Raw genomic sequence first — 26,322 nt, forward strand, 5'->3', positions numbered from 1 at the left:
ACCCAAGGAAGTGGCTACTGGGGCTGCCGACCTGAAAAGGGCACAGATGCTTGGATAACGCCAATTCGGGCTAATGAGTCGGCAACTCTTGTGAAGAGCGAGACGTCAGAAGTGTTGAAGAGAGTGTGAGTCGCCAATGGATTGTTCCCAAACAGGAGCGAGCAAGGAAGCGACGCATAAGTAAGACATTTCGAACGGCGATGTCGATCACGAATTTCGCTGTCCAACGGAGAATGTCGCAGTGTGTCTCGGGAGTATGTCTTGGTCCTCGCGAACGAGCGGAGGAGTGCAGAGCGAGCAATTGAAGTAGGTAAGACACTCGCTGCAGGTACAGAGTACGGTCTCGGGAGATTCTGTGATATTGCGGGCACCTCCGTGTTGATCACAGGATGTCTGGTCCGCGCTTGCTAAGTGGTCGGAAGGTTAGGAGGAGATGGAGATCAACGTACCAATTAGGCAGGCGGTATCATACGTGCAACCTCATGAATCGCGGTCTTTATAACAACACGATTGACTCGGTTCACTGTTATGGGCTGCAATGATTCAGCTCTGCGGCTTGTCATGGACTGTGCTGTGCGCGGGCGCATAGGGCAGCGCTATGAGATTGTGCAATCCTTTTTCGAGATTACTGAAAGCTTACGAAGAGCACCCCGGATGAGCTGAACAGGGTGGAATTATTGGGAAGGATTCCGGTACTTGTATTCTTGAACAAAGACATCCTTGTAATCGGCGGTACATGCAGCCCAGCTGAGTGAACATGATGAACATGTTTGTGCCATACCAAGGTATGACTCGTGGTGGCTTGGTCGCCTGGCCGGTATGAGTAGAGCTGATTTGTAGCAGAGGTACCATGAAAGAGTCGAGCTGTGACCGACACAGGGCTCAGTTACTGTTGCCAGGAAATGGCAGGGTCAAGCTGATGATGGTGGGCTTGAAGCTAGAAGCCACCAAATTCGGTACGGAATGCCAATAATGCGGAGAGCAATGGCAGAAAAATGTGGAAGTTTGGTGATGACTTTGCATCTCTTCCTTCCTTGCCTAACAGCTTCAACCTTCTCTCTCCTCAATGATGGCAAGTTCCAACGTCCCGCGGTGTATGGGTATCTATCGCAATCGATTGTGTCTTGTCTTAGGTTATCATTGACGTCGGCGATCCCGTACGTCAGAGAGCAAACGGCGCCAGGTAAGAGCGAAAGGGCGAGCAAGAGATGATCGAGCGACGTTGCAAAGCCGTTACAGGATTTGCGGCTCTCAGCGTCTCGCGAATTTGCCAGTGTCGCACGGCACGCAGCAAGCTGACGATGAATGGCCGAGCGAGCTGGACGTTACCAAAAAGCCGTTTCTGTCCAGCTGTGCGACAACCGTCGCGATAGTAGTGATACGACCAGCCCGCCAGTGCCTGCCGAACGGTTTCTCCCTCTGCCTTGCCTTCCCAATTCCTTCACGCGACCGTTGCTATCCCATTAGCGGGGCCGGGTTGAGTGAAACCTCAACCAAAGACATTCTGAACGGTCTGCCGTAGTCCAGCAAGCCGTAATGTGAAGCAGCTTGTGTCACTTCCCTGCCGTAGAGGTTTGAGATGTTATATTAACAGAGCTCCTTCTCGTGTCGGTGGCTGGTTCCAAAAAGCTCATATACGACCGCCTCCCTCGTTTATCTTCCCGGAATAGAGACTGTTATACTACAACACGAAATTCATCCACCAACAAAGGTTACAAAGCACGGCACCAACAGTCAAGACAACGCTCTACTTGCATATTCCTGTCTTGCACCCCACTTCCCAGCCCCGCCCGTCACTGTTTACACTGTTGACGACCGCTCGACTTGACCAAACGGCATCTTTTTTTCTTTGCTGGCTTTTTACTTGAAGGCGCCTCGTCCTCGAGTTCTTTCTTCCAACCACCATTCCACACAACACTCGTTCATATCAGAAATATGGCTGGATCACCTTCGCCCAGAACCACTCGCTCCAAGGCACGACGCTCTGTCATGTCTTCGCAGAAGTCCAACATCAAGACTTGGGCACGTCATCAGAAGCCCGTTGCTGCCCGTCTGAACAAGGAGAAGGAGCAATTCAAGGCTATGCCTCAAGCTGTCCCTTCTACCCCAGCATCTCCCTATCACCACTCTGCCCTGATTCAGGCACAACTCACAGAAACTCATCAACAATCACGACTTGCTGCTCCTGCCGCTCCTTCAAGTCACACTGGTTCATCCTCTGAATCACTCCGCTTCCTTGATCTTCCTGCCGAGATTCGTCTCATGATCTACGGATATGCAGTGACTGAGGCTGAACCAATGTACATCGACACATTGGCTGCTCCGCCGGCCATCACCCGTGTCTGCCGTCAAACTCGTCAAGAAGCATTGCCTGTCTTCCTTGGCAGCAACTCTTTCATCACTCTCTTCAGCTCTGTTCCCGGTATCGATACCACCTGCCCTGAACCTTGCTGCCTTACCAAGTACACTACTTCCTTCTCGCCTGCTTCGGAGTCATGGCTTTGCACTCTCCCCCCTTCGCAGCCTCTCATCCGGGACATGAGCTTCACTCTTCAGCCTTCCACCTGGGACTCTGAGTGTGAGATCTCAGCAGACTTCCGCATGGTTGATGGAAAGCTTGCACACGGCCCTGACTGCCCTTTCTGCCGCAACGGATCATATGGCAACATCACACCTATCAACCTTTCCCACTCTGCTATCCCCGAAAGCCTCAAGCTTTTGATGAGCCATGCTCAACAGATCCATGACGCTGAACTTGACGCTGTCAACACTGTTCTGCAGTTTGGCAAGGGCCTCAGTTTGTACGACATCGTGGCCTTCACCAAGGCATTCACTGGCCCTAGCGAGGTCATCACCGCCAGACAATGCGATCAACAGCGCCTCGTCGAGCACTTCAAGGAGTCTCTTGAGGAGTGGGACGCTGCAAAGGGCGATGTCAGATACGAAATTCAAGAAGATCTCAGACGTACCTCCGATGACCTCTGGTCTGAGAAGGAGAAGTGGTGTGGATCTATGTAAAAACTTTCCTTGATTTTTTCTGCATATTGCTTCCAGTAAGGCGCTGGCTGGTGTTGAGGGCAATGGACTATTGGGTTGCTTTTTTGGACAATGGCTTATGACAACGATGATGATGATGATAACTACGAACTACTTTCTTGTCGATATTAGACACAATTTACGAACAAATCTTCTACCAAGCACTCTTATCTTCCTTCTCGTCCTCTAGTCTCCTGAATTCCTTCGTTTCGCAGTGCTTCCTATCGCTCTCGTTGCGCTTCGTTCACACCTCGCAAACAACGATGTCTGGGCGAATGACATTCCTCTGTCAGCGTGAACTCTATTCTCGGGTCGGCACCATCTTCCGTATGGTGAGCCGTCCTTCTCACAAGCTCACTGCATGAGATGGCTGGGCAGTTTCTGCTCAGCCGGTACCGAGGATATCCTTGCAGGACTGCAGATTTTTCTGGGTAGTCCGAATTACACCACTACCCGTGTTGAGTTTGGTCTGCCCGCATCATCGACACCTGTCAATGTTATGCACAGCAATGAACCTTATTTTGCCAGTCAATGCGGCTTCGGACAAGCAAACCTTCCTTCATCATCCATTATCCCCAGAACCCTACTGGTCCGTCCGAGGATACTACTACAAGACGCTCAGCTTTGTTCGTCCATGGTGGATACACAATGTTGGTGCCAGTGCATGTCTCAAGCACAGCTCAGTACGGCACGTGTTCAGGCGAAGGATTTTCACGGCTCTCATACTTCCAAGGAGCGAGAAGCTTTGTAGGGCTCCGTGTTTCACTACATCACTGCCGAGTGCTTACGGGTCTTCTTGAACTCTTCGACGCGTTGAATATAGCCATCACAGAGCATCCACAGCCCTCGGCATTGTACGCGATTTTTGAAGTTTTGACATGTGGGCGGCATTGCGGGTTCTCCGCTTAGTTGGAGTGTAAGAAGAGTCCGAAATGCTATCGATATAACCGTTTGTCTTCGCGTTCTCTGCTATCTTAAGGCCAACCCTATGCTTATGCTTGATTGTAGCCACTCGATAAGGGTACTGGATCTACGTACGTATCTTCACCCTATCTGATAGGAATACGGCGATCACAAACTAGTCAGAGAACTTCGTCGTCCAAAGAGCCGAAACGATAACAACATGTCGCGGCCGATCTCTTCTACCGAATTTCTAGAAAAATTCCCCACTGACGATCTTTGTCAATCACTTTTCGTACGCTCTCTGTAACTCGCTAAAATCTCAACAACTCTTTCTGCCTCGGCCTATGAGTTGATGTGTACTGTTGTGGCAGGGACGTGTTCAGCTTGCTCCTTCGATTTCGATCGTGTCTGGCCCGAATGTCATACGGTTTTTTCATGCCCGGGACATTTCTTCTGAAGTTGACAAATCTTGATATGAACGACGTACACGTCTGCGCGCCGGTCTTGTGGCAGGCAAAAGACGTCAGCGCCGATACGTTCGTCGACGACAGGGAGTCTCGGCATCAGACGTTTGCATCTTCGTAATCACCGTTGACCGCAGTGCCTCTGACATCTTCACACACCGCCACTTACACAATACGCAACTCTCGAATCTTGCAACTCTTACGTCGACTCCTGAGATGAACCTTGCTTTTTTCTTCGAATATCCCCTCTGATACAATTCCTCGAGCTTCGAGAAAGAAAGTGGAAGCTACACAAATGGCAGTCGCAACTGCCGTTTTGGATTTCCTTGTATTTGGCCGTTGACGCCCATTTCCTCCGCCACTTACACCTTTCCCTCTTACTTTTCGCCTTCCGCATCACAATAGTCCCCTGAGCAGAAACATGCGATTCACTCTCTCGATGTTATTCCTTCCCTGTTCCTGGAAGAAGGGCCGACGTCATGCTCATACTGAGCGTGTTTCTCGATAGCCGTTGCTAACATCTCTACACAGCCCGCTACTGACTTGTGGCGATACTCCACCATATCGATTCACTCCATCTCCCGATACACTTAGGAGCAACTCTCCATACTTCGTCGGTCCTCTCGGTATGCAATCAAATACGCATGGATGGCGTTCGTGATAGCCGTCCAGTGGCCGTTAACATGGCTTTTGTGCAACACCTACACTTTCCATTACAATTCTGCCACACCTTCTCGAAGCTTTTCTCCACCTCCGCGTAAACATTCACTCACATTGACTATATCGACTTGCTAGATATCCATCATCTCTCAGACACTTCACCAAGAAACCCACGGGACCAAGAGCATGACGTCGTGCTCAAGGAAGACCAGACTTCTTGGTTGTCTTGAGCGTTTCGGAGCTGTTGTCCTCAGCCACCTACCTCAATCCTTCATACTCTCAATCCGAACCGCGGACACCGCGGACTACCTTCTCTACAAGTGTCAGTTCGACTCATGAATGCAACTTTCTCAATACCTTCCTATCCTAGTCAGAAGGACCGACTCTTCTCGAAAATGCCGCGGTCTCAGAGGCAAAGACCCGTCTACCGAACCGTTGCTTACGAAATTTAACATTCTTCCATCTTTCTTCCAATCCTTCGACATTTTGCTCGTATTCTCAGCACGCGTTTCAAACTGCATGCTTCTCTCCATGTTCGAGAAGAAGGACCGACCTCGTTTGTACCGAGGTGCCTAAATATTAGTTCGGCTGAAAGCCATGGAATTTTCGATATCCGACCGTTGGCTGAATTTATCCATGCTGGGCTGGGGGATGTTCTGCAATACGGGGGGTCGTTGAGCAAATCACAATGAGAAGAGATGTAAGCTCGATGCAGTGGCGCCGATGAGTAAACAGTATAGTGGCTCGGAGGTAAAAGGCCACTATCACATGCAAATCTGGTATGTTGTCAAGGTTGTTGAGCTGTCAAACCACTTACTCGAATTCCTGCGAGTGTGGATCCTGAGGAACTGGTTGTATGTTTGAGACAGTCAATACTCATCGAATAACATGCGTAGCTTTCGTGATACAGTCCAGTGAAGGTTGCAGCCATTGTGCATGCGTTGTCCTGCATAGCTGGATATTGATGGTGGCTTTCTGAGCGGTGTCACCCTGACCAAACCACCAAATCAAAATAAGGCCGACATGGCAACCACCCTTTGTAAAACTCGTCTCGGGTTATCGTAAACATTGTACACGCTCTCGAGTACCACATACGCATATCGGTGCAATTTTCGCAGAAACGATCATGATTCCTACTTTGAGTTTTCGAATTGTTTGTTCTTCCATGCATCTTCTCGAATTTCCAACTCTGAAATCGAAAAACCGTCGTCAACACCGCAGAATAGCTCAAATGTCATTCTGACTCCGAAAGCAAGTTGAAGACACTCAGAAGAAGCATCTGACAAATCCATGCAATGTACAGCCTTGCCTGCGCCGCTGCGCTGAACAATCGTGGTCGGAATCTACCGTTTGGGGTACGACCCTGTCCACGGGTCATGATGCAAACCCACAAACATGAGTCCTAAGACTTTGCATCGGAAAGCTTCTGTGATATGAATATTTGTCCATGTGTTGACTGGATCGAGATTGTTGGCCATCCTGTCTCCTGCCCACCAAACTATTGGTGACCGGTGCGAAAGACCCATAGTCGCTTGTTCTCAAGGATGGCTCGGAGTAGCACTGGAAACTACGAGACAGAACCATTCTCACTGAAAAGAGACGTAATCATATGAAAGTGTGATGCTGTCGCGATCTCGCATGCCAACATCAAGAGTGTGCTTGGCAGTCTATTAGTGTATATAGCTTTCGTCAATCGTTTATCGTTGTGCATGTCAAGTGCCCATCCTAGCTTCAGTCCTAATACCAATTGGCAAACCATCCATGGTGTCGCCCATTTCGACCAAGGTTTTGTCGTATACCCGAGCAACTTGCATATTCCAGTCGTCATCGTCATCCATGCCGTCGACGTTGATGTCCTCTGGTCCATCGTCGTCCAAGATCAGGTCACCCTCCATGTCTGTGTCGTCCGGTGAATCCGGCCGAGGATCGTCATCGTCCTCGTCAAACTCTCCTCTGTTGACAACCTCCACTACGCATATCCGTGTCCTCTCGACCAAGCTCTTTATGCGAACCTTTTCCGTGCCACTGACACCGCGACCTGTGTTGAAACCAGGCAACGGCTCGTCGGATGCAACATCTCTGCCTACAAGCAACGAAGCGAAGGCATGATCTAGCTTGCCCAGCAGACGGAACAGAGACTTTGGCGCGAGTGGAAAAGCAGGAATCATAGTATTGACCAGAAGAGCCATGTTGATCAAGTACGGGACCTGCAGTGCTGGAGTACCACTGACCCAAATGACCCCAATGAGCTCTTCCACATCTCTCGCAGCTTCAGCAAAGCCAGAGTAGCCTTGTACATCATTCCACTCTTCTGACCGTTGCAATCTCTTTTCTGTGGCTGGATCGTCGAGTTGTTCAATCATCCTGCCCTCCTCGTCCATTTCTCGCACGCCCTCATGTCCGAGTGCAGGATCTCGCTTTGCGAAGCGTCGTTGAATGTGCAGTAATTGTTGGTCGACATGGCGGATCAAGCGCGACTCTTTCGTACCGCCAGGTTTGAGGGGAGTTCGTCGAGGTTGCGGTAGCGAGTTTGGCGTGTCCGAGGACGCGACCGAGGAAGGCGGTGGTGACAAGGGCACGAAGCCTCCTGCCAATTGCGACATGGTTGATCTCTGTGCAGCGGCAGCACGCGATTTCTCTTATGCAATGGCTACAAGGAAAGTACGCACGTAAAAGACGGATTAGGAAGCTCGTAGTCAGTGATGTCAGGGTAGACGCAGGTGATGGCATTCGCGACCAGCCGCGGCAAGAGCGTCCAAGCCGCCAATCAAGTCAAGAAATGACAAGAGTGACAAGCTCAAGGGCATCCACTCTTGTCTGTGAGCAAGCATTCCATTCCGTGCATCAATCAAGTCTTATCAATACAAAGCATCCTGACCTTCCAAAGTCATTCTAGCTTGCAATTGATACTCATCTATCATCACTCTACTGGTCCCCGCTCCGTCTGTGTCCCTTGCAGTAGGTATCTCGACCATGTTGACCACGGCCGCCCCAACAGACGATCATTCCGCCATCAGGAAGTTCGCCATGCAACAGTCTGAACTTATAAGTCGGGCATTGTACCCATAGGAGTGTGTCCTGTGTCAGTTTAACTCTGCTTCTCGTCAACCATTCTTCACCATGAGTGCTGCAAAGCTTCTTCTGGTCGCCGGCCTGCTTGCAAGTGGCGCCCATGCATCGCCCATACAACAAAGGTCTCCTTATGCTGTCAAGGACTCCCACTTTGTCCCCTCCAAGTGGCGACAAGCTGCTCCTGCCCCTGCAACTCAGACTATTGATCTCCGCATTGCTGTCAAGCAGAACGCCTTCGACGACTTGGAGAGACACTTGTACGAGGGTAAGTGTCACGATCCGGCTACTTGCGACTCTCATGTCTGACCAGCTTCCCAGTTTCTGATCCCGACCACTCACGCTACGGCCAACACTTGAGTGAGCATGATGTCAAGAAGCTCGTACAGCCTTCGGACGACTCATTGACCCTGGTTCACGAATGGCTCGCCGACAATGGCATCGACACCACTCATCTGTCATACAGTGCCGCCAAGGATTGGATCAAGGTCTCTCTCCCTGTTCACCGTATTGAGAGCCTCCTCGACACAAAGTACAGCGTCTATCGCCACGAGGACGGTTCCGAGACTGTCCGCACCCACGAGTGGTCGCTGCCTGTACATCTCCACGAGCACATTGACACCATTCAACCCACAAACTCCTTCTTCCGCAGCAAGCCCAAGGCTATCTCGCTCGAGGTCAACAAGTTCGCTGGTACTTACTCCAACGAAGTCACGTACCACCAGGACCCCAACGTTACTGCTATCTGCACTCCCCGTGGCGTCACTCCTCTCTGCATGAGAACCCTCTACGAAACCATCGACTACATCCCTCAGTCTGCTGGCAAGAACAAGATGGCCCTTGCCAATTACCTCGGCGAGACCAACAACCGCTCAGACACGTACCTCTTCCTCGAGAAGTTCCGTCCAGAAGCAAAAGAAGCCGCCTATACCTTCCAGTTCGACGTCATCAACAATGGTAGCACTTCGCAAGAAGTTGTTCAAACTAACATTGACATAGAAGGTGATCTCGACGTTGAGACCATGTTGGCTATGGGCTGGCCTACTCCCCTGACTGCCTACGCAGTCGGAGGCTCGCCACCATTTATTCCTTCCAACGGAACCACCGAAAACACAAACGAGCCTTACCTAGACTGGCTGCAGCACGTTCTCTCCCAGTCCGACGATGTCCTGCCTCAGGTCGTGTCCACCTCATACGACGATGAAGAGCAGACTGTGCCTGTTTCGTACGCCAAGCGTGTCTGTGAAGACCTCGCTCAACTCGGTGCTCGTGGTGTCTCTGTCTTCTATAGCTCTGGTGATAGCGGTGTTGGCGGCGATGGTAGTTGTGTCACCAACAATGGAAGTGGTGCTAAGCGCTTCATTCCTGAGTTCCCATCCACCTGCCCCTACGTCACTTCCGTCGGTGCAACCATGGACTTCAAGCCTGAAGTCGTCGCCTACCACTCCTCCGGCTACGCGTCTGGTGGCGGTTTCTCTGATATTTTCCCTCGTCCTGCCTACCAAGATAAGGCTGTCAAGGCATACTTGAAGACTATCGGATCAAGAGACGCAGAGTACTTCAACGCAAGCGGAAGAGCATACCCCGACCTCTCGGCCCAAGGAAGTTACTTCTCCACCGTCTGGAACGGCACTGACACTCTTGTCTCTGGTACTTCGGCCTCTTGTCCCTTGATTGCCGCCATCATCGCTCTTGTCAACGACGCTCTGATCGCTGGTGGCAAGCCTACTCTCGGCTTCTTGAACCCTTGGTTGTACAAGAAGGGTTACCGTGCTTTCACCGACATCACCAGCGGATCTGCTGTAGGATGTTCAGAAATTGGCGACGGTAAAGGGTTCCCGAGCGCCATCGGCTGGGATCCTGTCAGCGGTGTAGGAACCCCTCGCTTCAGAGACATCATACATAAATTGGGAGTTCATGGAACTTGGAATCACACAGGAGGATTCAGTTAGGTTTCAGGCATGACTCATGCAAGGTTTCATGTTGATATGATTCCCGACGACCCTATTGTTTGTTAAGTAGTACAAAAGTAACAACGAGCATGATGTGCTCTTTGTGATGACTCCTTGAATTGTTCGACTGCATCTTTGTCTTTGTTGCAATGATTCGTGTTTGTTCTTGGAGCCCCACCAAATAGTGACGCCAAAATCCGTCGGACGACACTCCGACGCCGAACATCTTGGCCACCCTTCCTGTCGGGCATCAAACTCGCAGCTTTCATCGCGCAGCAACATCGAATATTGTTGCTCGAAGCGCCCGACGGGTTTCATAGTACGTGGAGAGCGGTTGGAAGCTGCAGTGGGCTCGAGCATACGAGTAGCTCTCGTCTTCTTCCGAGTGTTGGACGAGGCTGTAATTTTCGTCTCCGTCACCGACGATTGACGCAGCAGGAGCGTGCGAGGTCTTGCGATGACTTCCAGTCTCTTTCTTGGAAAGCCTTACTGAGCCATGTAATGAGCAGCTTCGTTCGTATCGCAGTCTTTGACCTCCTCCTTGTGCAAGTTCGGCAGCCTTTTCCTTATCCGGCCTCAAATTTGCTTTTTGATAGCACCTCTTCTTCGGTCTTTTTGATCTGTATCTTTTCTCTCTGGTAGCTTGTTAATTCGGTTTTTGGTCTCTCCTTCGGCAGTCTTTTTTCTTCATTCAGCTTCCCGCATGTTTCCAGCTTCGTGCCCTCTTGCTCGGCCTCAACCCCGATCGATAGCATTTCTCTTCGAAAGCTTCCGCAAGTTCTGTTTTTCGCGCTCTTCGACATTGGCTGGTCAGTCCACTTAAGCTGGAGATCCCATTCAGTCATCTGGTCTGATCTGTCTCATTTCCTCGGCGAGGTCATCCAACATTGCTGCGAAGTTTCTTCTAGAAGCCGGATTCAGTACGTGCGCTGTCTCCTGCGGGCCACTATGTACGCCAATGGATCCAGGAATTCTCTCGGCACTGAAGACGCATTGTCTAGCAGCCCATGTCAGTCTTCGTGCCCTCGGGAACAAAACAAGAGTTACATACCTCGGCCTCATACCAGGCATCAAGGGCGTAGGCTAGGAGCACATGGCAAACGAATACGTGCATGTGGAGCCAGTGTGTCGCTCAGGATTGGGTTTCACGCGGGCAATGCATTAGCTATCTGCGCCTTTGTTGCACGGCCTAATGGCCTGCTTCAATGGCTCAAACCAGATCATTCTGATGAGCTGTCCTGCAAGGTACTTGTGCTTGCGAGTTTTTGTGATCAATCTAGTCAATGCGATTGTGTCGTTTATTCCTTTGCGCTTGAATGAGCCATCCTGTAAGTAACTTGTGCTTTGCGAGTTTTGTGATCGGATTTAATCAATGCGATTGTATTGTAGTGTGCTCCTGACCGACGACTCTTCTATACTGAAGGTCTGCACGTCTCTCTTCTTTTCTGTCGGCGGTCCACGCATAGCGCGATCACAGAGCTCGCGTAATTGCTTCTGTAACATGCTTTTGTTCTTCCCCCTGTCAAGTAACTGTCATCCCTACAAGTGCCGCACCAGTTGTCTGAACTCTGACTATGGCTCCTGAGGACGTTGCTTCTTGGAGATGGAATAAATGGCGAAGATGGCGAAGATGGGAGCTTGACATGATGAAGTAGATGCTGGTCGAGATGAAGAGTGTGTTGAGGATATACGGGAGGGATGAGGTAAAGTAGAGAAAAGGGTTGAGGAGAGGGATCGAAACAATGAGGGACCAGATGGAGTGTTACGGACATGTAAAAGGTAGTCACTTTCTTCGTAATCGGCAAGGAAGACGCCCAGCTGTGAGGTTTTTTGATCGTAGGCCCTGAAGGGTCTTGAAATGTCTGTCGAGTGAGGACTTGCGGTGTTTTTGGGTCACTAGATTGGTCGTTGTGATTGGAAATGTATTGCTATGGCTGAGATGATGCAAGTGCTGTGGGAGCTGGTATCTAATTGATATTGCTTTGGAAGTGAGGATCGGTGATTTCTTCTTTTAGATCGGCAATTAGATTCTAGTTGACGGTCTTGGTGATGACGGAGAAAAGGGGACTTGCAGATACTACGAAAAGTCGCATTTCTGAGAATCTCGAGGGAGGAGATTGAGCAAATAAGGCAGCTTGTAGCGCCATCGATATATCTATATCTATCATAAACATCATCATATCATGTCTTCTCATCCTTTCCACTCAAACTGCTGACCTCATATATCTTACTTCCAACCCAACTCCTCAATCAGAATCCCTAGCAGCAGCACTCTCAGCATCCCTTTCCTTCTTCTCCCCCCTCTTCTCCTCCACCACAGCAGTCTCAGCAACCGTAGCCCTCCCATGAGTAACAGGATGTTTCTTCCCCGTAACATCCAGATACATACTCTTCAACGTCCTTGCAATAGTCTTTCTGCCTTCGATAACAGGATAAATCCCCACACAGAAACTCGTAACAAACAACCATAAAATGCCCACTACAATCCATCCGGTAAAGAACTTCTTGCTGAATACGTAGCCGGTGCCGTACATGGGCATGGGCCATAGGATCAGGAAACAGAGGACCAGGCAGACGGTGAGTGTACGTGCGATTTTGGAGGCGCGGAGGAGGTGTTTTTGCTCTAGTTCTTCTGCGGCGAGGGATTGTGCTGTTTCGCCTTCTGCGCCACCGGGGAGAAGTTCCGGATCCACGTTTGCTGCATTCGTCAGCTCCGAATCGTCAGACCTGCGGATCTGTTTCATGGATAGCCAATCGTATTTTTCAGTCTTGAAGACGAGGGAAAAGATTGGGACGACGACGACAGGGGTGAGGAGAGCGACTACATTGCCGACTAGCATGGGATAGTTGGAGCCGGTCGATGTGACGGAAAGGTCGCCGTACTGGGTTTTTGCTTGTACGAGCCAGCCGATGAGAGCGCATGCTAGAGCGATGATGGGAGAAAAGGTTGCGGCGGCCCAGGACTGACGGTCCCAGAGGAGAGTCAACGAGGCTGGAAGAACGCCACCGCCGATGATGACACCCATGAGGAGGTAGAGGTAGCCCCTATATCCATTGTCAGCATCTTTTCGAAACCTCGAAACTGGTAGTTGTAGTCACTTACATGCCAATACCAGCATAATAAAGTCCAGTGGAGAAAGCCGCCATGATCAACGCATACACAACACAAGAAACATGACTCATATAAATCAGATTCTTGCCCTGTGCCTTTGGATTGATGTAAGTATTGTAGATATCGTAGGTCCAGATACTAGAGACAGCGATAAGCTCAGCAGACATGGCTGAAGTGACGGCCATGAAGATGAGCACCAGAGTGGCTGCAGCACCGCCTTTGCCGAGAAGAGCAACAGCCGCGTTAGGGAGTACAAGACCGGCAGTGACGTCTTCGGCGGCCATGCGGAGAGGGTAGGTGGGGAAGACAGGGTTATTCTCAAGAGCGAGGGCTGCAAGGCCCATGGTTGTTGCACAGAGCCACTATATATTCTATCAGCTTCTGGTTCCAATGGCAAAGGGAAAATCGCTTACCGGAATCGCGAACCACGAAAGTCCACCCATGATATAGCCAGGAAGAGCATGAACAGGCGAAGCAGCAATGGCCTTGTTCCAGTATCCATTGTCAAGATAGACAGTACCAAAGTTACCGACCAAGTTGATGACGAAGAAGATACCACCCTCACGCGATTGCATAGTAAGGTAGCTTCCCTCTGCATTGCCATCAACAGGATGACGAGCCGAAGCAGCCTTCAGCGCATCATAAACAGCACTAGGGCTTCCGAGGATATTGTTGGTGGCATAGGTCGTGAAAGCAAAGAGAAAAATGATGACCAAGATGACCACAGTGTGTACCCAGTCAGTGATGAAGGTAGCTTTGATGCCACCAAACATGGTGTACAGCACAACACCAACAGGAAGCAAGAAACAAGCTGCGACAGGGTTCATGCCAGTGAGATCCTGGATGACGGCACTACCACCTGTCAAGAGCATAGCCGTGACAAGGACGTTTGTCATGAGTCCAAAGGTGATAAAGACACCATGAGTGATTCCACCATAGCGAGCACGAATGGCTTCGAGGAAAGTGTGGGCATTAGGTGCTCGTCTTTTGAGTTCGATTGCCAGGGTTGCGAAGAGAATGACCTGTACCGTTGCGCCGCTAGCATACCAGAAAGGACCCGAGACTCCGTAGTTGTAAGCTACAGCAGATGATTGCAATACTGAATTTCTCTGTGAGTGACATGTCGGATCGACAAAGCAAGAAGATCTACTCACGCGTCGCAGCCCAAGTCCAACTAGAAACAACAGCAGCAGCGACAAGACCAGACTTGACACTTCTGCCAGCCGTGGAAAAGACTTCACTGGTTTGTAGCTCATTGTTGTATCTTCTCAGAACGTACGTCGTGAACATCATGCCTAAACTGTATGTCATGTCAGCTCTCGATATTATCTGCACATTGTGATATACTCACGCAAATAGGAATCCGACACCCAATACGACGCCATATCCAGCGCCTTGCGATAGAACAGCAATTCCTGCCATGGTGAATTGTGGCAAAGAAGGCTTAGGGATTTGAGTATATCGATAATCGAGAGAGCTAACACTTGATGAGGCTGTAGAGACCTTGTAGTAATAGTAAAATCAAGCCGATATCCGGCTATATCCCAAGGTAGATAGACAGAAGCCACCTCGAACCAAACCTCCGCGGCGGACGGTGCAGCCAGCCATTTCTTATATGTGATCCGCACTACAGGGTCTCTATCTCACATGGCACAACCGAGAGCGCACGACTGGGGTTGTCAAGAAAGTGATCGACATTGTAAGCGTTGTGGTTCACATAATGCTGATAAGCAAAACACAAGTCTGGGGTTGGGGCTCGGCAAATCCTTGTCGCTGATTGGCTCTGACAAACGCCCAACACTCTTTCCTTATCAGTGTGCGAGGTCGGGGTTGTCGGGCTGCCTCACTTATCCACAACTCTCGCTGTTGCACCCAGTAAGAATTTGCTCGATTGTTTCGTGTAATGCTATCTCTATAGCTCGGTCTTGGCAGGGAAAGAAGAAAACCGTCGGATAGCGCATTGGATTGACAGATTGTGGGGGTGCTTACTCGATGCGATTGTCTCTTCGGCGCGCTGCGCCCATATCATATCTGATCTTGTCCTTTTGTAGGAGTTGAAGACGATGGACTGTGAGACTAACAAAGTCTGCACAGGTGTTGGTTAACGGTCGTGAATTCATTCCGAAGTCGGATCAACTTCCTTTCATGCGTCTTTCCATTTCCACATGCCCAGCCAACATTCGACCTCACTCAGTTCTTCACCTTGTCCGTCACTCCAGTCGTCGTAGCTTGCCTCTGTCTGTTCGTGGCAGAGCTCCAAGCCAATCTTGAGCATGCGATCCTTTAGATCTGCACGCTCCTCGGCATAAGCTTCGCGAATCGGTAGCTGAATTAGAACGCGAGCATCAGAACCTTGAGCAAGATGGCAGTGTATCGTCTGAACAAGCCATGCGGGATGTTCCTTGGAGTATATGGGGTCGGCAGCGACAACGAGAGGGTATTTTGAGCTTTCTTCCTCATGCGATCCATTCACCTCTTCGCTGTATATGATCTTGTCTGGCACAGTCCAGTCAAGCGTAGCGGCGCGGGCAATTCCATTTTTGGACTCAATGGTCTCTTGGTTTGAAGCGATGTTACGGTCCAGATTTGATACGATTTCAGGCAAGTCTGTCAAGAGAACGTTTGCGCCCAAGACAGCTGCTGCAGCAATACCGACGAGACCGGTGCCTGCACCTAACTCCAGTATTGTCGCGTTCTCGTCCTTGTCGAATAGTAAAGGGATACGATCGCGAAGGGTGTGCCAGTTGCGGGCGAATATGAAGGATGAGCCCCATGTCTTGAGACCAAGATTGTCTTCGGTGAGAGCAGGCTCATGAATACTGATCTCCACACTAGTGTCTTGTTCGTGTGACGTGGTGATGACTGGCTTCATGGTGCTTGAGCTATTCGTGGGCTCGGCGGCTAAGGGTATACGAAAGGAACGGCTGATGGCACCCATAGCACTGCGACCAGAGCGTTCACTCAGCCGCAGTGAGGCAGAATCCCAAATCTTCTCTTTCTCTGCATCATCTTCAATCCAGTTCAGTGGGCTCGAGACGATTTGCATAAGGTACTGAGGGACGCCGTTGGAGCGGACTTTAGGTTTCGATTGCGTGGCGGTCTTGTCCCATGATTGTGGTACCAGACATAGTAGAGATAGGGCATCTAATAGTTGCTGTGAGGACGGCTTGGTGTAAATTTGTGGGAGGTCGAGCACTATTGACGTGTCAGCAAATACCAACAGATGTAATCTCCTACCACTTACCATCCAGAACCTCCTCCTCCTCCGGATCTGGTTGATGTGCTGTATTGTCGTCTGTGGTAGAAGCGGACATTTTGTTGATCGCAAAAGTGACGCTCTCTGATGCACGATTCTGGAGAAGGCGCGGAGGTGCACAGACCACCCGAAGAATAACCATACCAAGGTACCTATCATTCGAGAGTCGCTTTGAAGCCATCGTAAGCCAGATTCATGTCGAATTGGAGTTCACGCGCTTGATCGTCCGAAAGGTCTTGAGCAGCGCGCATTTGGTTGAGAGTGATTAGCCACTGTACTATCTTGGCCTTGTTCTCAAAATCGCGGTCTGTAACCTTGTTGACAGCCTGAATCGTCTCGACAAGAATAGGATGGAGAGTGTCTTTCGACAGCATATTCATCTTGATGGCATCGAACAGAGTGATGAAGTTTTCGGAAGCTGATACGATATGCGTAGCATTTGCACCAGCTCCACCACCAGAAGGAGCACCGGGTGCGCGTGATGGAGCCTCTATCGTAGCCGGCAGACCAATCTTCAGACGATCAGTGGCTCGCGGCACTTCGAGATTCCATTCCAGCTTGAATGAGTCGAGGCTTCCAAACGCCCTGGCGACTGAATCATCTGCCAGGTTGGATTTGTACTGCTTCAGCAGACGGCTGCATGTGTCGGTATAGTCAGTTTCGGAGACAGAGTCTTTCAGAAAAGCTCTTTCAAGTGCTTCCAGGGTGACAATGATGCTGTATATCTCGGCCAGAGACTCATAAAGGTCGCGTTCAGCACTGTTGTTTGCGAGCTTGAGTTCCTCATCAACATTGATAGTGGCCGAAAGGGTCGAAGTCGGGGTATAGCTGTAGGGAGTTGGCGCGTATGCCAACTGCCGTTCTGCATACATGTTGACGCGACGTGTTGATTATGTTCTTGGTAGAGGTGATGATGCGGGAAAGAGCGATGGATGATGAACTGCCCGCATGTGATTGCGGCCGATGGTCTGTGCTTGATTCGGCTTCTCCGCAGAATTGTCAGTCTCAATCCGTTTTTCCTTTGCAGTATCCAAACTTTTTTTCCATCACCAAACCACATCGCATATCATGGCTCAATCAAAGGCCACCAAGAAGTTCGAGAAGAACCATCTCAAGGATACAATCAAGCGCCGCAAGGACTTTGCCAAAATCAAGCAGCGCCACCAGATCAACGAGAAGAAAAAGGCAAAGAGAGCCGCCGACAATGAAGTTTCCACACCACCACCAGAGGCCAGGGCGCCAGCCAAGGACGGAAAGCAGGACTTTGAGAGCATGAACGTCGACGACTTCTTCCAGGGAGGCTTCGATGTGCCAGAGCTGCCGGCAAAGATGGACAAGTCGCTCAAGAGGAAACGCGTCGCAAAGCCCGACGACAAGGAATCGCAAGCGAAGCCTGCCGCCGACGACGACGCATCAGACTCCGACTCTGAGGTTGACGACCCGGAAGCTTTCCAAGCCCAGCTAGACGCCCTTGCCGCAAAGGATCCCGAGTTCCACAAGTACATGCAAGAGAACGAGCCCGACGCCCTGAACTTCGAGGATGCAGACTTGGGTGAAATCGACGAGCTGAGCGCCGACGAGGAAGACGAGAGACCGTCCAAGAAGCAAAAGGGAGAGGGCAACGAGGTCACAAAGCAGATGATCGCAAAGTGGCAGAAGGCCATGACAACACAACATTCTCTGCGCGCTACCAAGGAGGTCGTGCTTGCTTTCCGCGCTGCCGCTCACGTTTCAGACGAGGAGGACAAGGTCTTTAAATATTCCATCTCGGACCCCCAAGCCTACCATGAGCTGTTGGTCGTTGCCCTCAAGCACTTGCCCGAGGTTCTCGCCCACCATCTGCCCGTCAAGGAGAAGGCTGGCGGCAAGGTCACCTTCTCTACCGACTCGAAGAAGTTCCGCAACCTCAGCCCGCTGCTCAAATCGCATCTCACCTCAGTCTTGCACTTGCTCGCCCATTTGTCCGACCCCAACACCATCCGCATGACCCTCGCCAATGTCCTTCCCCTCCTCCCCTACATTCTCTCCTTCAAAAAGATCATTCGTGATCTCACAAAGGCCGTCACTGGAGTCTGGTCCGAGTCATCGAGCACCGAAGCCACCCGTATCGCCGCTTTCCTTGTCCTCAGAAGACTGGTCGTCATCGGCGATGCTGGTATGCGAGAGGCTGTCCTCAAGACCGCCTACCAAGGCCTGATCAAGGGCAGTCGCAACACAACTGTTCACACTATTCAAGGCATCAACTTGATGAAGAACTCGGCCGCTGAGCTCTGGGGTCTGGACCCAACCATTGGATACACAACTGGTTTCACCTTTATCCGTCAACTGGCCATCCATCTTCGCAGCAGCATCACAAACAAGTCAAAGGATTCGTACAAGACCGTTTACAACTGGCAATACGTCCACTCTCTCGACTTCTGGTCGCGTGTCGTAGCATCGCACTGTCAATCGCTCGCCGAGGCCGAAAAGGGTGCCGCTTCCCCTCTGCGTCCCTTGATCTACCCCATCGTGCAGGTCACTCTAGGTGCCATGCGTCTCATCCCTACAAGCACCTACTTCCCTCTCCGTTTCCACCTCATTCGCAGTCTTCTCCGCATCTCTCTCGCCACAGCCACATACATCCCTCTCGGTTCCGCCCTTTACGAAGTTTTGAACGCCGCCGAAATGCGCAAGCCCCCGAAGGCTTCGACCCTCAAGCCTCTCGACTTCTCTGTTTCTGTAAGAGCACCAAAGACCTACCTTCGCACACGTGTCTATCAAGACGGTGTCGGCGAGCAAGTAATCGAACTCCTCTCCGAGTTCTTCGTTCTCTGGGCCAAATCCGTCGCATTCCCCGAACTCGCACTACCCCTGATCGTGCTATTGAAGCGCTGGTTGAAGGAGACTGGCAAGAACTCAAAGACACCAAACAACAATGCAAAACTCACATCGCAAATGATCTTGCTGGTCCAAAAGGCCGACGCCAATATTCGCTTCATCGAGGAGAAGAGAGTCAAGGTCGACTTTGCACCCAACAACCGCAGCGAGGTCGAGAACTTCCTCAAGGAGACTGAATGGCAAAAGACACCGCTAGGCGCATTTGTCGTTGGTCAAAGGAAGATTAGAGATGAGAAGCAGAAGTTGTTGGAAGAGTCAAGAAAGGAGGATGAGAAGAAGAGGGAAGAGGAAAAGGCCGAGAGAATGGCCAAGGATGGTGAAGAGTTCGACGACGAGGACGAGGCCAGTGGAGATGAAGACGAAGACGAGTCCGAGGATGAGGAGATGCAAGTCGATGGTGTCAGCGACGATGAGGACAGCGAGTAGAGTGTGAAGTTGGAAAAGTGATATGCATCATATTCGGCGTCTTTTCTTGGTTTGGTCTTTTTAGAGATATCAAATGTTCATCTTGAATCTTCTTTCTTTGTAACCCACATTCGGCCTTGATGTGATCACTTATGAGAAGCATATTGGACGCGATACTTATACAGCGTAAGTTCTGAAAATCTTCTTATACCTGCTCAAGGTTAATGGCAAAGAAGCTCCTTCCTATTTCGTCTTGGCGTGAGATGAGGCTCTTCCAAACCGTCTTCCTCGACACCCTCAATCACCAAAAACCCCATCATCTTTCCCACCTGCCATACTCTTACACCAAACACCAGCATATAGCATCTCAACCACGCCAAAACTCATCCAACACCTCATCTCTATTATCCGAAAACAAAAATATACAAACAATCAACCAACCAATCACCTAAAAATGCCACCACCACCACCATCCCAACATTCCCCCCTCACCTTCCGCCAAAAACTCGCCAGTAACCCTCTAACCCTCCCAATAATCCTACTCTGGCTACTCGGTATATTCGACTACTGGATCTACAATTCCTACGCCTTGGCTTTCCCCATGAGAGTTTGGGTTTGGAGTGTTAATCTAGGGGTTGGCATGGTGGTTTTGGGTATGTGGGGGGCTAGGAGGGGGTGAAGTGGGTGGGAGTGAGGAAAAAGGCTTGAGGAGAGGGGGGACGAGGAGAGGGGATGAGGAGCGGGGGAAGGGAGGGATTGGATGATGGTAGGGTCACTGTAGGATCCTTGGAAGAGGTAGGGACAGACAGGGGGTTATAGGAAGTGATTGAGTATGATATTGAAGTATGCAAGTTGGGGATGGCTCTGGCTTATTGGCATACATACTAGATTGGGAAGGATGATTACAGACTGTTCGGTAAGTGGGTCGGAAAAGATCTAGGCTTCCACTTCTGAACATGTGGTATAGAAGCAAGGCACCAGGCGAAAATTTCCAGCGTCTTGGTGCTATCCAAGGCACAATCGATATAAGCCTTTGAGGTCAAACTTCTCAGCAGAATTCGGAACAAGTCGGAAGGGAGAGATACGAAGAGGGCGAGGAAAGAGAGAGGAGAGCATCTGAAGTAGGAAGGAAGATAGAACTAAATACTATGAGACAAAAGCTAGCTAGCAAAGGGGTATCGATTTCCAAATGTACACCAGACATCCAAAATAAAATAAAAATGGAAAAAGTAGATCCTTCAAATAGCAATACCGTATATCGTGATCCTCGTGAGGATTTCTGAAGTATCAAAAATTACCTTAGTAAACCGCCTACATCTTCAAGGACCATGTCGTCGCTGTTACCCTTATGCTGAACGGTCAGCGGCAACAAAGGCGCTCGAGGAGACGGCGGTAAAGCCGAAGGCGGCGCTCGCGTCGTGGGCGATATAGGTTCTTGGTCAAGCCTGTTCAGCCTAGGCTGAATGCCTCCGAGAAGACCACCCGCATCTTGCAAGCTCAATGCATTGCTGTCTTCTCGCTGAGGTTGAGGCTGTGAAACAGGCCTCGAGATACTATCGTCTCTGTTTTGTGCCGGTCGCGATCGTGATCGCTCTCGATTGCCCGAGGCTCGACGAGATCGTGTCCGCACCAAAGTCAATCTCCCACCAGGATTTGACAGTATATCTTGAGTCTGCCTGGATTCTCCAGGTGTACGAGGTGAGGACAAAGCAAAGTCCTGAGCCACGGTACCGGAGGAGGCATGTCGAGGCTCGTTGCTACCGAGCAGACCGCCGACATCGAAGAATGAGAGGCTCTGGCCTGTTCCTGTCGATGGAGCGGTAGAGGAAGGCTTGCGCAGAGCGTCAGCGCTGTCGTGTGGGCTAGGAGGTGTATCACTGGCATCGGCGGGCGACATCAAGAGGTCGTGGTGATAAGCCGGCTTCCGAAGATTGCCAGGGGGGAGAGCGACCGGCGCAGGCCTGGGCATTGGAGACTCGGGATCGCAGAGCTCTGCAGGCATGCGGACTCCCATCTGCCTGAACAGAGCTTCCTCGCTATCGCGGTGGATTGAAGCAATAGTAGCACGACGAGTGTCTGCGCGTGAGATTGTGTCCAGCGTACCCTCAGGCTTGTATTTATTTTTCTTGACGCCCCGGTCCTTGACAAAGGTACCTAAGATGACAGCATTGGATACTGCAGCTGAGGCAAGGATTTCGGCAGAGGCCCAGACGGTGCGATATTGTTGACGGCCATGGTGGTTGATAACATTAGGCATGCGGAAGCCCGTGATGACGATGAGGGCGATGGAGAAGCTGAATAGACAGACGAGGGAAAGTTTGCGCTTCAGATTTATTTGCGAGCGGATGACGATAGGGATAGGAAAGGCGACAAGCAGTACATCGGTAATCATGTCGGCTGTACCCATGGTAATGAGTTGTGCATAGCCCTGTCTGCACTGAGGGCCGGGATCTGGCACGACTTGCCAATACTGATTTCTTGTTAGCTCGAGCAATGGCCAGAGGTAGCAAGCACTGGCTTACATGGTCGAACGGTTGACACTCAGCAAGAGTGGCTATTACTACTGCGATGAATGTTGCGACAAGAAAGATGCGTATACAGCGAAGGACAATCTCATAACTTCGTCTCCAGATGGCACTTGTGATTCGCTTCAGAAACTCCGATACAGTGAATTTGCTTATCCAGATGAAGAGAGCGTAGTTGATTCGCGATGCGAGGACCAGTTTCGAGCCGATCTGACGAAGGTATATTTCATAGTCTGTGAGATGGGCCGCTTGGACATTGTTGGTTCCATACATTAGAATGACATGAACGAGACCCATGCGCGCAAGCAGAGGTATCAGGCTCAGGGCCATGACCCTGTCCTCCTGGAACAGTCTGCCGCTTCGAATCTTTCTTCCAGCCAGGCGCGTGAGAATGATAACGACAGCGAAACCAGTACACCACCAGCTGAACAGGAGAGTCGGCCAATTCCCGCGACGAGTCCGAGGCTCGGGAGGAGCATTATTCCATAAGCCCATGCTCTTATCTGACAAAGCCCACCGCCTCCGTAGAGGGGTGAGCGCTCAAGCTCGTCCTGTACTGCGTAAAGAGAGAGATGTGCCGGACCAGACTGCAGTTTGAAGCCTCCTCGTCGCACTCGAGTACGTGAATGTCCTAGTCGAGGCGCTTGGACCGTCGTTCCTTGTCCTCGGTACACCCCGTCGAACGCCCTGAACAATAGAGTTGGCCGATGACAATAACCTTGTCGCGAATTGGGAGCGCTGCGATGGACTTGCAAATTCGTATTTGTTCAAGTCTTCACCCAGCGTGAAGATCAGAAACTGCGAAAAGCCGATGCAACAGGCATCCTGCCGAGAGATAGCAAGACATTTGGTCAGGCCTAGTCCCCTTCCCTGCCCACAACGCCACCGTCCCGGACTTGTTGCGATAAGCATCTAAACGTTGCGAATTATCTGCTCCCAGAGGTCATCAAACCGCTCTGATATATCGACTGCTCAAACGTTCCTCCCAAAAGCAAATCCCATCTCCACATTTCTCCTGTCAAATTTCTATTGCACCACAAACATTGTCATTTACAATGAGGGCGTTCTCTACTTCGATCACATATCTCCGGTGACAGCTGAGGGACTCCCGACAGCGGCCATCATGACAGGTACTGCAGATCATGTATACCAAGACTGGACAGGTCCTTTACTTGTTCGATACCTCGGTATGTGCGCTGGCAGCAACATTTCCTCATGCTATTTCATCCACGTCGCACTTTTACCGCCGGGAAACAGCATACAATGCTCAATCGTGCTATGCGAGTCTCACTTCGTCCATCTGGCTATACTAGCCGACCTTCATAGTGGCATCATGAACGTCTCTCCCGATCTGGTGTGCTCGACATCTTTCAGATCCCGTCGACACGGCCGGCTCAAGAGTTATCGAGTGTTACATTGCCATTTTCGGACCTTGATGATAAAGGCTCGCCTTGATCTGGCCCTGCCGCCCTGCCGCCCTGCCGCCCCGGGAAAGGGTCTCGTCTCGGCAGGTCAACTGCCACGTTCGGGCAGATCCGTAGACTCTCTTCAACTCACCCGACTTCTTCCTTGACCACTTCCTGCTTGATAGCATGACAACATCTGCTGTCCCTTCAAATTGATACGAACAGCATAGTTCTGGTGGGTCCATCTCAAGTTTTGCACTTTTTGTTGTCTCATCCAGCATATTTCCTTGGTCGCACTCATGAACCTTGAGTGAGATTCGAAGCAATTCATGACCTTGCTTCGCATTCCAAACGGGCGTATGTCTCTGAGAACGCCCTCCTCTATGATAGTCTGCTGAGTCCCCGCATGTCTTCGAAACTCGAGACTGTCTCACTCTGGTAAGTAGTGCGGTGGATTCGCGATCGATTTCTTGATAGGTCGACCGAGGACTGAGCTTTGAAGTTCACTCAATGTACCGTGGCCCGAACAACATTTAGCTGGCAGCCATTCTCACCGATGATAACGACCTCGACTGGGAGTCTAATGCATTCGAGAGGTGTTGTCGATGTGGATTATGAACCCCAGACTTTCTTTAGGGTATTCAAGACGCGCTTTGTGCCAGCACGCCTGACAGGTTGAGGATCGTTTGCATCAAGGGTACCTTTGCTTGTTTATGGATGTAGAGTCGCTCGCAACTTTGAGTTCGGTGTGTAATCTCGATCACCTCCCTCATTCAGGATATCCAAGCCATTCTTCCTTAGTGAGGCTGGGAGTTGGTGTATGTGAAGGTGAGATTTCACTCGCCTTATGGACCACCCTTCCGCATCGATACTTCTGAAGCGCTTCTAACGCCCATCACTCCCGGATTCTCACTCTGCGCCTTCCCCTCACCACCCCTCCTCCCCTCTCGTCTCAGACTCCATGAATACACCTGTCCCAAAGCCGTCGAGGCTATGATTGGACATCTCTACGGCTCAAGTTACATGGCACACGACTCGGCTGGTCTCAATCTCCTCCTCCACTGTGCTGTCTACATGCTTGGCGACATTTATGACATCGAGTCTCTGAGAGCACCCGAAAAAGGTGCATAAGAACAAATAGCATGTCCTGCTGCAATGTTACACAGAGCAGTAAGCCAAGGATGACAGGGTGTGGGTCTGGTCGCAGATCGTCTGTGCCGCAGTGATGGCGAATCTCGAGATTGTGATGATAACAGCAAGTATTTAACGTAGCAACCTTTCAATCAATTTTACAGATGAGATCTACTCTTGAAGAATGTTGTCAATCAGACGCAATTTGCTTGGGTTGATCCGCCAATTGCCTACGTCGAAGTCCGTGTATGCCGCAAGATTAACCACCGGAAGCATCCACTTCTCGGGCGACATACCGACAACCTTGTTGTCTACTTATCCCGAGCTCGGCGATGCCGCAAACAGAAAACGAGCTTCACAGCGATACATCGACGAATGCGCTCGTCTCGGTTTGAGCCAGAATGTGGATCTCAGAAAAGTTCGCCTTCGAGGACCTCAGCTCGAGAAATTCGTCCGCTTGAGGGCCGAAGTGACAGCTGCACACATTGTGGAAAAGGGACCATCAGTAAAGCGCTCCGAACAGTACAGAAATGCGAGACTTGGCTAGAAGACCACGTACCCACGTTTGAGGATCTGTTTACCATCGAGTGAAATGCTGCATTGAAGCAATTCCCAAATCTGGCGATCTCAGCCGTGAGAGACAATGTCAGGAAGCAATACGATGCCGAGTCGGGAAAAATTCTGGTTATGAGACGACAGGACCAGTCAGAAGATGAGCCACAAGAATTTGTGGCAGATTCCACCCATGAGGAGAAGCGACGCTTCTGCGAGTTAGCCTTACACTGCGTCGCGGTACATCTCATCGACTGCCACGTCACTTCAAAGGTCGAACTCGAGACATGGAAAGCCGACTTGAGGGAATGTCAAGACAACCTCGCACAAGCCTCGATAATGTCTTTCAAAGAGGATATGGAGAAAGCTTTGTTGAGACATCCCGATCTCGAGAATCCCGATACATGTCGCAAGGCTTTGGAAGATGTCAGGAAATTTGCCAATACATTAGACAATCAAAAAAAGCAAGGAGATGTGACTCCAGATGATATGCAAAAGCTCTTACAGTTGGCACTGAGGTCGTTAGATGCAGATGCTCTTTTGCCTGGAGGCGACGATCCAAAGCGTGTCAAAAAGAGGCATGAGTCGCGCAAAGAATACTTGGCCGAATTAGAAGCTAGAAAGTGGACCAAGAAGCGAGGAGATGGATGGTGGATCATACCAAACCCGCTTGCGATCATCGAATGGTTCGTTCGAACTTGCATTGCAGCGAGGAAGGAACGTCCACAGTTGACAAGGAGGAGTTGGCCGGTTTTAAGGTTCAATCACGGCTGTTGGAGATGCGATGTTTGTGAACGGGTTAGGCGGATGAGCTGCGATTCTAAACTTACAGACAGTTTTATAGCCTCCGACTCCAGGAATAATGCTTATGCAATATTTCTGCTCTTCAGTGAAAGCTACATCCCATCAAACGACGGAAGTGATAGATAATGATCGAGACGTTGCGTAGGTGCCACCGCAAGTGCCACCGCAAA

The 26,322-nt window shown here is 50.6% G+C and overlaps 9 protein-coding genes across 9 annotated transcripts; 4 read left to right on the plus strand and 5 right to left on the minus strand.

Moving 5' to 3' along the window:
* The first annotated feature begins 1,517 nt into the window (after positions 1-1,517).
* On the plus strand, positions 1,518-3,200 carry AUEXF2481DRAFT_37097 (uncharacterized protein). Its single transcript, XM_013491445.1, has one exon. It carries the CDS (start codon positions 1,936-1,938, stop codon positions 3,016-3,018), a length of 1,083 nt encoding a protein of 360 aa, XP_013346899.1. The 5' UTR covers positions 1,518-1,935; the 3' UTR covers positions 3,019-3,200.
* Positions 3,201-6,775: 3,575 nt separating this feature from the next.
* On the minus strand, positions 6,776-7,666 carry AUEXF2481DRAFT_26940 (uncharacterized protein; the record flags this gene model as incomplete). The annotated part of the gene is made up of 1 exon (XM_013491319.1): positions 6,776-7,666. The coding sequence occupies one exon, from the start codon at positions 7,664-7,666 to the stop codon at positions 6,776-6,778; it is 891 nt and encodes a 296-aa protein (XP_013346773.1).
* A 259-nt stretch (positions 7,667-7,925) lies between these two features.
* AUEXF2481DRAFT_495915 (uncharacterized protein) lies at positions 7,926-10,558 on the plus strand. The gene is made up of 2 exons (XM_013491649.1): positions 7,926-8,400; positions 8,454-10,558. Exons 1-2 carry the CDS (start codon positions 8,184-8,186, stop codon positions 10,082-10,084), a joined length of 1,848 nt encoding a protein of 615 aa, XP_013347103.1. The 5' UTR covers positions 7,926-8,183; the 3' UTR covers positions 10,085-10,558.
* Positions 10,559-12,330: 1,772 nt separating this feature from the next.
* AUEXF2481DRAFT_62688 (uncharacterized protein) lies at positions 12,331-14,618 on the minus strand (the record flags this gene model as incomplete). The annotated part of the gene is made up of 5 exons (XM_013491486.1): positions 12,331-13,129; positions 13,188-13,558; positions 13,610-14,295; positions 14,351-14,496; positions 14,548-14,618. 5 exons carry the CDS (start codon positions 14,616-14,618, stop codon positions 12,331-12,333), a joined length of 2,073 nt encoding a protein of 690 aa, XP_013346940.1.
* A 721-nt stretch (positions 14,619-15,339) lies between these two features.
* AUEXF2481DRAFT_26943 (uncharacterized protein) lies at positions 15,340-17,324 on the minus strand (the record flags this gene model as incomplete). The annotated part of the gene is made up of 4 exons (XM_013491320.1): positions 15,340-16,391; positions 16,441-16,549; positions 16,597-16,604; positions 16,667-17,324. The coding sequence occupies 4 exons, from the start codon at positions 17,322-17,324 to the stop codon at positions 15,340-15,342; spliced, it is 1,827 nt and encodes a 608-aa protein (XP_013346774.1).
* A 163-nt stretch (positions 17,325-17,487) lies between these two features.
* AUEXF2481DRAFT_37106 (uncharacterized protein) lies at positions 17,488-19,794 on the plus strand. The gene has a single exon (XM_013491446.1). It carries the CDS (start codon positions 17,521-17,523, stop codon positions 19,753-19,755), a length of 2,235 nt encoding a protein of 744 aa, XP_013346900.1. The 5' UTR covers positions 17,488-17,520; the 3' UTR covers positions 19,756-19,794.
* A 260-nt stretch (positions 19,795-20,054) lies between these two features.
* AUEXF2481DRAFT_37107 (uncharacterized protein) lies at positions 20,055-20,784 on the plus strand. The gene is made up of 2 exons (XM_013491447.1): positions 20,055-20,650; positions 20,702-20,784. The coding sequence occupies exon 1, from the start codon at positions 20,189-20,191 to the stop codon at positions 20,411-20,413; it is 225 nt and encodes a 74-aa protein (XP_013346901.1). The 5' UTR covers positions 20,055-20,188; the 3' UTR covers positions 20,414-20,650; positions 20,702-20,784.
* AUEXF2481DRAFT_495465 (uncharacterized protein) lies at positions 20,235-21,022 on the minus strand. The gene is made up of 3 exons (XM_013491650.1): positions 20,829-21,022; positions 20,497-20,753; positions 20,235-20,377 (listed from the first exon to the last, which is right to left on the minus strand). Exons 1-2 carry the CDS (start codon positions 20,936-20,938, stop codon positions 20,507-20,509), a joined length of 357 nt encoding a protein of 118 aa, XP_013347104.1. The 5' UTR covers positions 20,939-21,022; the 3' UTR covers positions 20,235-20,377; positions 20,497-20,506.
* Positions 21,023-21,028: 6 nt separating this feature from the next.
* Positions 21,029-22,754, minus strand: AUEXF2481DRAFT_2513 (uncharacterized protein; the record flags this gene model as incomplete). The annotated part of the gene is made up of 2 exons (XM_013491227.1): positions 21,029-22,204; positions 22,257-22,754. 2 exons carry the CDS (start codon positions 22,752-22,754, stop codon positions 21,029-21,031), a joined length of 1,674 nt encoding a protein of 557 aa, XP_013346681.1.
* Between the last annotated feature and the right edge of the window lie 3,568 nt (positions 22,755-26,322).

The sequence above is a fragment of the Aureobasidium subglaciale genome (assembly GCF_000721755.1).
Source record: "Aureobasidium subglaciale EXF-2481 unplaced genomic scaffold scaffold_3, whole genome shotgun sequence".
Classification (NCBI taxonomy): Eukaryota; Fungi; Ascomycota; class Dothideomycetes; order Dothideales; family Saccotheciaceae; genus Aureobasidium; species Aureobasidium subglaciale.